The sequence below is a fragment of the Clarias gariepinus genome, chromosome 12, assembly GCF_024256425.1.
Source record: "Clarias gariepinus isolate MV-2021 ecotype Netherlands chromosome 12, CGAR_prim_01v2, whole genome shotgun sequence".
Classification (NCBI taxonomy): domain Eukaryota; kingdom Metazoa; phylum Chordata; class Actinopteri; order Siluriformes; family Clariidae; genus Clarias; species Clarias gariepinus.
The window spans coordinates 2,933,352-2,946,009 of record NC_071111.1 but is presented as its reverse complement, the minus strand read 5'-3'; the positions used below and the strand labels follow the sequence as shown (position 1 = coordinate 2,946,009).

General features: G+C 39.3%; 1 protein-coding gene across 1 annotated transcript in view; it reads right to left on the bottom strand.

Annotated features, from left to right (window-relative positions):
- Nucleotides 1-11,523, bottom strand: part of LOC128533915 (scavenger receptor cysteine-rich type 1 protein M130-like) — a 52,900-nt gene extending 41,377 nt beyond the window's left edge. The window contains exons 1-9 of the mRNA XM_053508143.1: nucleotides 11,431-11,523; nucleotides 9,420-9,722; nucleotides 8,931-9,245; nucleotides 8,437-8,756; nucleotides 6,946-6,952; nucleotides 4,297-4,581; nucleotides 3,888-4,202; nucleotides 3,005-3,326; nucleotides 1,272-1,548 (exon numbers count right to left, since the gene is read on the bottom strand). Coding sequence (XP_053364118.1) covers nucleotides 1,272-1,548; nucleotides 3,005-3,326; nucleotides 3,888-4,202; nucleotides 4,297-4,581; nucleotides 6,946-6,952; nucleotides 8,437-8,756; nucleotides 8,931-9,245; nucleotides 9,420-9,722; nucleotides 11,431-11,488 — 2,202 coding nt within the window. The 5' untranslated portion in view covers nucleotides 11,489-11,523. The remainder of the gene's footprint in view (nucleotides 1-1,271; nucleotides 1,549-3,004; nucleotides 3,327-3,887; nucleotides 4,203-4,296; nucleotides 4,582-6,945; nucleotides 6,953-8,436; nucleotides 8,757-8,930; nucleotides 9,246-9,419; nucleotides 9,723-11,430) is intronic.
- Nucleotides 11,524-12,658: the final 1,135 nt, after the last annotated feature.

Below are 12,658 nucleotides of genomic sequence, written 5' to 3'. Positions count from 1 at the left end.
CGTCTACAGATGTGAATCATGTGTCCGTCTGTCTTTAAATGTTCTGCTCTGTTCTGCTTTGCATTTAATAATCACCATGTTTATGAGACTCTCCTTTCTGATCATCTAAACAGTCATCTAAACTTCTGAACAGTAAAATACATAAACACATGGTTATGTACACATACACACACACACACAGACACACACACACAGACCGGGAGTGAGGCAGAGAGGAGAAACAAGAGCAGCTGAACAGGAAAGCATGCATACATACAGGCACACACACACACACACACACACACACACACACACACACACACACCCACTTGCACTAAATCAGAAGCATTAATAGATGTTTATCAGCAGAATTCCATCTCTACACCACATGTACTCTAACTGCACATTTCCTCTCACACACATTTCACTTATTTTTATTAATATTTTTGTAAATAAATGAATCAGACTGGATTTGGGGTAAAATCCTGCTTTAATCACTGAGTTTGCATTGAGGGGTGTATTTAGTATTGAGTGATTTGATCATTTGCATGCTTTGAATTTCAGCTCCAAGTTTAAATGGAATACAATAAGTGTGATGTAGAACAGTCCACATATCACTCACCTCTTTGAGTGGAGCTCGTGATTCTTCTAGTGATGTATCTGTGGTTGATCTCCTCATAGACTGCCTCAGGCTGAGTCTTACGCCTCGTCTTAGAGACAACTGGGAGTGCAGAATAATAATAATAATAATAATAATAATAATAACTGGTGTTGTAGAGATAATAAACTGTGTGAATGTGTGGTACCTCTCCTGAGCACTCTGTTCTGGTAAAACAGTACCACCAGAAGCACTAAGGCCAGGAAGAGCAGCGTTCCCAACACAAAGAGAACCAGTGGAGGGGTGGGTGGGGTATTTGAAGCGCCTCTTCCTGAAGTCAAAAACACAGAAGAGGATCTTGATAAGAAAAAAATAGTGAACAGTAACAAATATTGTATTGTAACAAATATACATACCTGATGTGGTGGTGGTGGTTGTAGTGGTGGTGGTGGTGGTGGTGGGTGTAGTAGTGGACACTGTGGATATGTCTGTATTTGCAAAAAAAAAAACTAACACATTAAAAATAAACTCTCACTAGATCTGATTTCTGACTTGCTGAGCTTTCAAGCTAACATCAAGCTAACATCTAAGATTATGAATAAAAGTTATCAAGTCTTAACCCTGTGAGAAAAGTGTAGTGAGTGGAGAGAGAAAGCTGAAAAGTTAGCACACCCCTCTGACCTGCACAGGTGACTTCAGCATGAGAGCAGTCAGTGTGTTTCTTCAGGGAATGATGACAGTCCCACAGGTGAATCTCATCCCCTCGACACTTCACTCTGTTCAGCCAGATAGTCCCTTCACCAGAACCAAAGCTAACATTCCTATCAGCACTCAGCGCCGAGCCACAGCCCAGCTGTCTGCACACCACCTGAGCGTTCCTGATGTTCCACTGATCATCACAAACGGAGCCCCACGTAGCGTTATGATACACCTCCAACCTCCCAGAGCAGCTTCCCTTTCCTCCACTCAGCCTGAGAGACCAGTGCTCTACATCACACACATCACACATGTGGAAACACACAAAAGCTAAAGAACAGCTCCACTCACACACTGAACTACAAAACTATGATACATTAATAAGAACTCAACATCATCTATTGAAACCATCTCATTCCTGACCACTGAAGAATCCTGGGTTACGATTTAGTAACAATAAATGTATAATCCTTGGCCTTTGAGCCTTTAATAATAAAAAATACAATTATTAGTATATTTATTTGCTGTGAGACAAATCCAGCAATTTTTCCTTAATTCTTGGTTGGAATCTGTAACTCTCTTCTTAAAACCCAATTAATGTGAGAAATGTCCTTGTGAGTAAGTGTCCTTACTTGAGCAATATTTCTGAAGGTAAAACGAAGAGCATGTCCCATGTGTCTGTTGAAACGTTTCATCTTCTGCAGTAACAAAATTGATGAAACTGACTTTTCCCTCATTCTTATTTCATAGCTGTAATATATATGCAAATTATACAGCAATGTATAATGCATTCAGAAAGTCTCTCAGCCACAGCCACATAGAGAAGTAGCAGTATAGTATATTGTCAAGTCAAGTCAAATGGGCTTTTGTCATTTCAAACATATACAGTTTAGTACACAGTGAGATGAAATGGCATTCCCCCAGGACCGAGGTGCTAAATTAACAACATTAATTAACAAAAGTAAATAGCTATGAAACCACAATACTTTGTGGTGAAGTATTAAAATTTAACACACTCTTGTTTAGAGCTGGCAGTCTGTTGTATTTATCCAAAGTGTTCTTTGCTTACTGCCAGACGTTTATCTTAAATTTAAATAGTTTATTTAAAAGCTGGTAAAAAATACACAAATTTAGTCCATGAAAGATTTTAAGCAGCTTTTCCAGAGACAAAAATACCACTTTACAATGCTGAATCAGAATAATAATGAGTTTCAGTAAATAAATATTTTACCATAACTTCCTCTACACCACTGCAGATGGACTTTTTGAACGCATGTTATAAAACTAGTAGAGAGAGAATCCTCCTACCTGTGCAAGTAATATGAGTCACCTCATCATGATTATCACAACTGTTCTGTCCCCAGGGTAAAGATGGACACTTTAACAGATTAGAGTCGTGTTTCCTACATTTCACATGATCCAGCCAGTTAGGAGCAGATTCCACTCTCGCACTGCCTGAGTCCAAACGCTCGAGTCTTCCACAGTTCAGCTCTCGACACACCACATTTATTGTCTCATCATCCATCTGATTGTGACACACATTACCCCAGGTTCCATTGTAGAACACTTCCAGATTCCCTTTACAGCCTTCCGTGAGTCGTATCTCTTTAAACTCTGGTGGAAGTAGGATACATTTTACTTGATTTAAGATTGACTAGATTTATAAACAGGTCTTTGCTATCATTTGTAATTTTGTAATTTGAAAATTTGTAACACGGTGCAGTACATCACACTGTACCTGAGCACATGACTCCTACGTCCTCCTGGTGTCCACATTCCCCCTCTTCACACAGCTGAGATCTGCAGTTCCACAGGGACGTCTCGTTCCCCTCACACTCCACCTCATTCAGCCATATGGACCCAGTTCCAGGACCAAACCAGGCTGGTATGTGGGTACTGAGGGGCACTCCACACTGCAGCTGTCTGCACACCACCTGTGCATCCTCAATATCCCACGAGTCATCACACACTGTCCCCCACGAGCCACTGTGGAAAACCTCCAGCCTTCCTGCACAGTCTCCCCCAGAACCAACCAGCCTGATGGACCTGGGGGCTGGGGTAATGATTTTTTTTTTTCAATATAGAGCAGCCGAAAGACCAAAGACAACGACATTGTAAATTTTTTAAAACATTTTTACATTGTAAAATTCTATGTAATAAGAATTATTTAAATGTGTTTATTCCTGTTGTTGATAGTTGTGCTGGGTACCTGAGCAGGTGATGTAAAGCTGTTCCCTTGAGCTGCAGTTGACAGGTTGTGCACTGCTGCAGTTCCCCAGATGAGCTTCACTCCCAGAGCAGCTGAAACCTGTTACACACATGTGTTTGTGTTCAGTGGTGGATGGAGAGGAGCGGTAGTTCAGCACAGAGCCACAGTCCAGCTGTCTGCAGAGCACAGACGCCTCAGACAGACTCCACGAGTCCAGGAGAACTCTCCTCCAGTCCTGCCTGAAATAAATCTCCACCTCCCCCTGACACTCGCTCCCTCCAGACAACTGCACTCGTCCCTCATGAAACGCCATGGATGATCCTGAAACAGAAGAACATAATTTAAATATTCTAATGAACACTGAGTTTATTCACTAACGTGGTGTAGCTGAGGTTAATATCTGACCATTACAGATGACTCCAGCATCGTAGTTATGAGAGCATGCAGCTCGATTCCATGATGAGATGCCACATTGTGATAGGTGTGTCTCATTGCCCTGACAATCAAACACATCAGCCCAGATGTGGCCACTCCCCTCTCCAAACCAGTCCACCCCCACCACAGCTACAGCACTCCCACAATCTAGCTGTGCACAGAGAACATCTGCAGCTCTCTTATCCCAGTTCATAGTACAAACTGTACCCCAGTCACTGAGGTACTGGAGCTCCACTCGACCAGAACAGGAGTCTAGTCCGTTCACCAGCCTCGCCTCTGTGTGACCTAAACAAACAGCCGAGAGCTCAGTGAAAGAGGAACATTTAAAAAGGCATGTGGTCGTTTAAACAGAAGGTAAATCATGATACTTAACCAGAACATATTATTCCCACATCGTCATCATGGGAGCAGTATGAGTGTTTGAGTGAAGATGATGGACAGAAGGCAATCTGAGACTCATTTCCTCTACACTGAAGCTCCTCTGTCCACACCTGACCGTCCCCTCGGCCAAAAGCAGCTGATCCCAGCACCTTCACAGGAATCCCACAGCCCAGTTCTCGACACACAACCTCTGCATCCTGCTGGTCAAAGTCAGCATCACACACTGTGGACCAGGAACTTCCATGAAGCACCTCCACTCTCCCAGAGCACAGATGATGACCAGCTCTGAGTCTCGACATTCTATGGCCTGAGTAAATAAAATGAAATAAAAAGAATTATTTAACATATCGTTAGCATTTGAATTAGCCCCATCAACCATGCTAATATTTAAACCAATTGAAATGTTATTTTTTGGTTTGTTTACCTGAACAAACAACCCCAGCATCAACCCCATGATCGCAGTAATGTCCATCTTGTGAGCTACAGTTGTTCAGTGTCAATTCAGATCCTTTACAATACAAATCATATATCCATATTTTTCCTGATCCTTCTCCAAACTCAGCCAAATAGTGCACATTTATAGCCTCCCCACAGTGCAGCTCTCTACACACCACTGCTGCATCTTTCATATCCCAGGCAGTTCCACACACTGTTCCCCACTGTCCATCATGAAGAACTTCCACTCTTCCAGCACAGTGACTTCCACCATTCATGACCCTCACACTCTCTGAAAGAGAGAGAGAGAGAGAGAGATGCACAAAATAAAAGGTTAAGTCTGTGATCATTTACGTACAATGTCTTTTTTTTCTTGTTTTCTTTCTGTTATCATATTTGTGCATGTTTAGCAACAGTATTAATAAAGTACTCTTGTAGTTGTCTGTCAAACTGTGATTTTATTTTCAACTGTGTTAATGACTGAGATTACCAAACTGTCACATTATTATCCCACCTGTCTTTATAACTGTCTTCTGATCATCGTCAGAATCCCCGGGTTTATTTTCTACATAAGAAACACAGATAGTTCAAGTGATGAAGTCATAATCAACTTTAAAGTTTCAATAATAGTGTAATGCATGGTGTAGAATAAAGGGGTGTCACTATAAGCCTGAGTGAATGAAATGAAGCATAGAATTTTCACACTGGTGATAACTGGTAAAATGACTTGTAAAACATCTGCAAAATCAGATATAAACAAGAAATCTTTCTAATGACACTTAATTGAGCGACACACTAATGAAATCACTGATGTAAAGTAAAAATAAAACAAATTAACCTGCACTTTACCTTTAAAAAGAATCGTGACAGAGCAGCATTTCTGTGTAAAGCACAGAGAAAAAGTGTGTGTGTGTCTGTGGATGTCTGTGAAGGTGAAAGTAGGAGGGGTCTGTGTGTGTGTGTGGCATGGTGTCCAATGATGCGTGCGCACACAAAGACGAAGATCAGGCTGATACAAAGAGAGAAAATGGATCTTTAACCTCTCTAATGAGACTTGCTTATGCTTTATACGCGCACTGTACACACACACATATACAGATACAAAATAAAATGTGTTTTACACACACACATGGTCACAGTGTTATAGTGAACAGTACACTTGTGCACGGATATTGATTATACCAGTGAGAGGCGCGCACTAAGACCCAGCAGGGGAGATGATTACCCACAATTCTGCAGCAGAAATCGTGGCCAAAAATCGTTGGCTCAGTTGTGATCACGTGGAGCACAGCATCAAAACAACAATGCACATGCGTGATACATGATACTCGGTACTCGTAAACCAAGACTTGTTTGTTTTTTCAAGTCAAAATTTATTAAAAATTTTGTTCGTCTTGTCAAACACTTGCAAACTGCGTTACTCGTTATCCGAGGTTTCACTGTAATGCATTAAAGGCATCAGCATGCAGTCTTGTAGCACTTTAGGTGCCTTGTTTGTTGCCATTTTAAAAATATGTGTTTTCTAGATCTATAGCTTGCAGGAACACTCTCTGCTAGCAGTTGAAGTCTTGACAGCAGGATCTGATGTTAAGAAAAATAACAAGCTACTGTACCCAAATCCCCATGATGTATGGAGTGATATCCCGGACAATATTTAAAAGGAATTGCAAATTGCATTTGCAATTGAGTTTCCCATATGTGCACGATGAAAGTGTGCCATAATTCAAATGCAATTGCAAACTTTGCATTACCGTTTGCTGTTTCGCCTTCGTGAACGCACTCTGACTGACAAATTTCAAATGAAAAAGAAAAGTCCATTTGCATTTGTATTTTTCATGTCTTACAAGTCATGAGTCTGTCATATTTAAATAGCAAAGTCAATGACCACGTTTGCTTTTTCACTTTCTCTGCGTCGCGCGTCAAGCCGACCAAAATTCAAACGCAATCGCTAATCTATTTGCAATTGCATTTCCAACACGTTACACAGAAACCTGTCAATCAGAATCAGGGGCGGGTCTATACAGTTGGGCATTATTGTGTGGGGATTGACGTCACTCGCAGTCGCCACACAAGGGGGGAAATTTGAGCAATGGAGGTGAACCGCAGTAAAGTTGTGTTATGCCCTAAAATATTTATATATTTTCCCCTATACAACATGTCTTTTTTATATTGCTTATTTAATAATCAAATCCATTTGGTGCAATTAGTAAACCTATTAACTTATGTTCTAGTATAATATTTGATAGAGGTTATGTAGGGGGGGGCAATCTGTGGCAGGGAGGCATTTTAGCGCATAACATTGAAAAAAAAATCGATAGCTTTTTCGTTATGTGGATTACACATGTTAAACCAGTTGTACTATAATCCACTCTATCAGTTTCAGTTTGATTAAATTTTTTTTTTCAAAAAATGAATAAAAAAAATTACTGAATTAATATCAAACTGAACATTGCCAAGGCAAGGGTTGTAGTTATTAGCAAGGATAAAGTACATTATAGTACAGTTGGTTTTACATTTTCTAAATGCTTAATTTCTATAGCAAAATAGTTATTGAATTTTGTTAATTTTATTGTAATTTTTTGCAACTCATAATAGACTGTACCAAAGTGCATTCATTTTCATACATACCTTTACAACTATTATTTTTATTTTAATAATAAAAAAACACCCTAACTCTCATTTGACGAATTATCTGTTTTATTGCCACAAGAATTGTCTGTGTAATAATTTTAAGTGTAAAAACTTCGAAATAAGTATTAACCAAATAAACAAATAAATAAACAAATAATTCATACTGTAGCCTAACAGTGTAATATGTTTAATGTCCTGTGAGCTATTTCTCTGTAATTTTGTGTATTCTTATGTAAACAAACGGTTGAGTCTTGGTCATGCACTTGTTATACGGTCCCTTAGTGACTCCATCGCTATAAAGCGCCGAAGCAGCATTTCTGACAGATTTAGCTCCAGCAGGCTGTAACAGGTCAAGATCTAAAAAAATATTTATTTGTAATGGCTTCTCTGTCTACTTCAGAGTAAGAAAATATGCGATTTGTCATTTTTGTGTGTTTATTTCTTGGTAAACAAATGAGATAATCTCGGTTCACCTCCATTGCTCAAATTCCCCGCTCTTGTGCGGCGACTGCGAGTGACGTCACTCCCCACACAATCCCGCCCCTGACGCTGATTGACAGGTTTCTGTGTAACGTGTTGGAAATGCAATTGCAAATAGATTGGCGATTGCGTTTAAATTTTGGAGGCTTGACGCGCGACGCAGAGAAAGTGAAAAAGCAAACGTGGTCATTGATTTTGCTATTTAAATATGGCAGACTCATGACTTGTAAGACATGAGAAATACAAATGCAAATGGAATTTTCTTTTTCATTTGAAATTTGTCAGTCAGTGTGCGTTCACGAAGGCGAAAAAGCAAACGCTAATGCAAAGTTTGCAAATGCATTTGAATTGCCCCACATATGAGAAACGCAATTGCAAATGCAATTTGCAATTCCTTTTGAATATTGTCCGGGATATCACTCCATACTGATGCACCTTGCACTTGCCCCTTAACATAGCATCTGTCTCAGGAAATAGGTCTTAGCAGTCTGTTATACTCAAATGTTTATTTATAGAATTTAACATAGATAATGTAAAAGGTACTGTAATTGTGATACATCCTAAACATATAAATTCACATGTGTTATTATACAACCAATTTACCTGAGCAGGTGACTCCAGCATCACCACGATGACTACAATAATTTTTTCCCCACTCTGCTGAGCTACAGTTCTTCAGTGTCGGCTCTGATCCACTACAGCCAACATTATTCATCCAGATTGGTCCTGATCCTTCTCCAAAGTGAGCAAAATATCGCACATTTACAGGCTCCCCACAGTGCAGCTCTCTACACACCACTGCAGCTTCTCTTAATTCCCAGTAATCGTTACACACTGTTCCCCACTGTCCATCATGAAGAACCTCCACTCTCCCAACACATCGACTTCCACCATTCACCAACCTCACAGTGCCTAAGTCTGAGAGAGAGAATATCATATATATTATGCTTATTGCATAGCTGTGCTCTTTTATCACATTATGTGGACTGAAACACACACACATTCTTACATGAGGGCATTTACACTTCAACAAACACAAACGTACCTGGTCTTTATTTAAATAGAAGTTAAATCATGATACTTAACCAGAACATATTAATGCTATGTCGTTGTCATGGGAGCAGTGTGAGTGTTTGAGTGAAGATGATGTTGAACAGAAGGTAATGTCAGATTCATTTCCTCTACACTGAAGCTCCTCTGTCCACACCTGACCCTCCCCTGGGCCAAAAGCAGCTGATCCCAGCACCTTCACAGGAATCCCACAGCCCAGCTCTCGACACACAACCTCTGCATCCTGCTGGTCAAAGTCAGCATCACACACTGTGGCCCAGGAACCTCCATGATACACCTCCACTCTCCCAGAGCACCGGTGAGGACCAGCACTGAGTCTGACATTTTCACCTGGGTTTTTTTAATTGTGAAAATATTTTTAAGGACATATATTCTAAATGCTGGTACAAAATTTATTTAAATAATAAAAAGTGTATTTAGAAATAATTACTGTTATTTGAATGAATATGCTGATAATTTGACAAATTTTTTTTATGTTTTTGTTTTCTAAATTCATCAGTGTACCTGAGCAGACGACTCCAGCTTTATTAGCATGATCACAGTAATGTCCCTCTTGTGAACTACAGTTGTGAAGTGTCCATTCAAATCCACTACAGTTCAAGTCATATATCCAGATTGGTCCCAACCCTGGTCCAAAATAGGAATTATACCGCACATCTATAGGCTCCCCGCACTGCAACTGCCTACACACCACTGCAGCATCTTTTATATCCCAGGCAGAACCACACACTGTTCCCCACTGTCCATCATGAAGAACCTCAACTCTGCCAGCACAGCGACTTCCACCATTCACCAACCTCACACTGTCTGAGGAAGAAATATCTTTTAAAATATCTTTAAGAAGATCACGGTCTATCGTATATGTCAAATACTGAAAATCATCAAAAAAATGGTACTTTTATCCAAACTATTCCCCCCCCACACACAAAGAAATCTAAAAGCAATAGCAAATGCATATAAACATACCAGTTCACCATAATACTCTACGTCCATGAGACCCCAGATCTGCTCCTTTACCTAAGGCAAATCTATTTATAAAAATGCTTGATTAAATAAATAGTTTTTTAGCCTGGACTTAAACACTGAGACTGTGTCTGAGTCCCGAACACTATTTGGAAGACTATTCCATAACTTTGGGGCTTTGTAAGAACAAGCTCTGTCCCCAGCTGTATTTTTCATAATACGCGGTACTGACAAGCAGCCTGCATCCTTTGATCGAAGTAGGCATGGCGGATCGTAAGACACTAGCAGTTCGCTCAGGTACTGCGGCGCGAGACCATTTAATGCTTTATATGTCAAGAGTAGTATTTTAAAATCAATGCGAAATTTCACAGGGAGCCAATGGAGTGAAGATAAGATAGGGGTGATGTGCTCATATCTTCTGGTTCTGGTGAGGACTCTCGCTGCTGCATTCTGGACTAGCTGAAGCTTGTTTATGCATCTAGCTGAACAACCAGACAGTAGGGCGTTACAATAATCCAACCTAGAGGTGATAAAATACTATGTAAATGTATAACTGTGTACCGTCAGCATAAAAATGAAAATTAATAATATAATTATTTGTGTTTTTCTGTAAAGGATACAGACATACTGTACATTTTAAAGGTTAAACTTTCCAAACTGTAACAATAAAATTTAATCTAAATGTAATTAAAATGATCAAATTAAAAACTGTTAATGTTTAAGGCGTATGTTGGTTGTTTTTGTAATTGAGACTCCATTTGGAATTACCTGATATTTGAATTATATCACAGGATTAGATTTTTCCATGCATTTATTAAATGTATAAAATAATAGAATTATTATTATTATTATTATTATTAGTAGTAGTAGTGGTAGTAGTAGTATGTTGTATTAAAAAGTTTCAGGACAGGTTTTGTAACATGCCATCAGATGGCAGCACAAGGCTGCATGCACAGTCACAGGAAGCGCAAACCTTTTTAAGTCAGTGTTCCAAAACTGACATACCTGTGTACATTGGAAGCTTTGCAATTGGTATTATTCTAATATGCGTTACCATGTCTGCTACTTCATCACAGACAGCATTTAAAACGAACAGTGAATGTGTAATTCTGTGTTAATGTTAGCATTGGTTAAGGGGTGGGGTCTCTGTGGATGTATGTCCAGTGCTTCCCATGGGTGCTTGCTTGAATTGGTATCGGGAGAGTTTTGAGGCTGGGTTAGCAGCCTTGCACTCTTGGCAGGCTGTGGTGCATTGGGTGGTCTGGTGCTTATCTATCATGGCTATCACTGACTTTTTTGGAAATCTGGGCTCTATTAAGTTTTTTGTAGGGTGTTAGTTACATATTTTTTTTATTTACATTAAATCATGTAAACTCTAAACGTTACTTTGGACCTTAACTAAACTGAGGATGATATGTACAGCTTTGTAAATTCTAAAACATTAAACAATTCATTATTTATAAAGGTTACAAACGTTGATTTCTTGATTAAAACTTATCCATGCTCTTAAAGTGAGACATTAGTTATGTGTGAATAATGAGTGTGTACTTACCAGCTGCTGTGAGTGTGAGTGTGGATGAGAGAAGAATAAAAGTCAGACAGATTTCCATCTCCCTCCTCACTGTACACGATGTGTTCACCTCCACTCACCCAGAGAGACAGAGAGAAGTGTGTCCCCTCACTCAGCCCCCTACAGAGAGAGAGAGAGAGAGAGAGACCAATCACACTCAACATTACCTTATTAGCGCAGAAAAGAAGAAATCATCACACAGCCTCCATAACAAATCAGATGCAGCATTTTTACTTTATCCATATATGTCAAAGAAATGTCAGCATTGATGAACAGAGCTCCGCCTCTCATCTTTGAGGTGTGTGCCTATAAACAGAGTGATGAGAGTCGACCACATCACACACGTATTTCACGCAGAGGAAGCACTCGGCTGTCATACAACATTAATGTCTGACACCTGCACAGAGCAGATACACACACTGATACACCACTGCAGCTCACTGAAACTAAGGTTACTAGGTAACCCTACATCAGCAAACCGTACATCAGCAAAATACACACACACACACACACACACACACACACACTGCACTAAATATGCTAAATAAGTGCTCAGTCACTTAAAAACAACTACCCAATATTTCTACTTTTATTGTAACTATCCTCTTGTGAACTCTTTGACTCTTAAATGCTTAATTATAAATAATTTAAGATCAAATATTTATAAAACCATGGTAAGTAAAAATACTATGTACTGGACCAGAAATCTGACCTAGAATCATTTATTGATCACCACTACTGTGTACAATGGGGGATGTTATTTTACACCTTTGCACAACCCAAATAAAACAAAGAACGCTTCATTCACAAACAAAAGAAAGTGAAGTCAGAATATGCTCTTCTATAAATAATAATAAAATAAATTTACTGCTCAAACTTCACAATGAAATAAACGAACTCTGTCGAAGCCTTACATTTGCACACAACTAAAACAAATAGAAGAGCTCTCTGTCCACACCATCACAAAATTGGTCTGCAGAAAATTGGACTCATAAAGGCAAATAAAAAAAATTGAAAGTAACCATACAAGACATGCAAACCAGTATCATGCATTACAACCTGATTTTTTCCAGTATCTCTGAACACATAGCCAACATATCAGAGGCCATGATTAAAGAACTTGAAAAAATCTCAAACTTTCACGAGACACTGTAAATCAAATCACCTTTCACTGTGTTTACTGTCTTGGGTTTCACACAAACAAAAGATC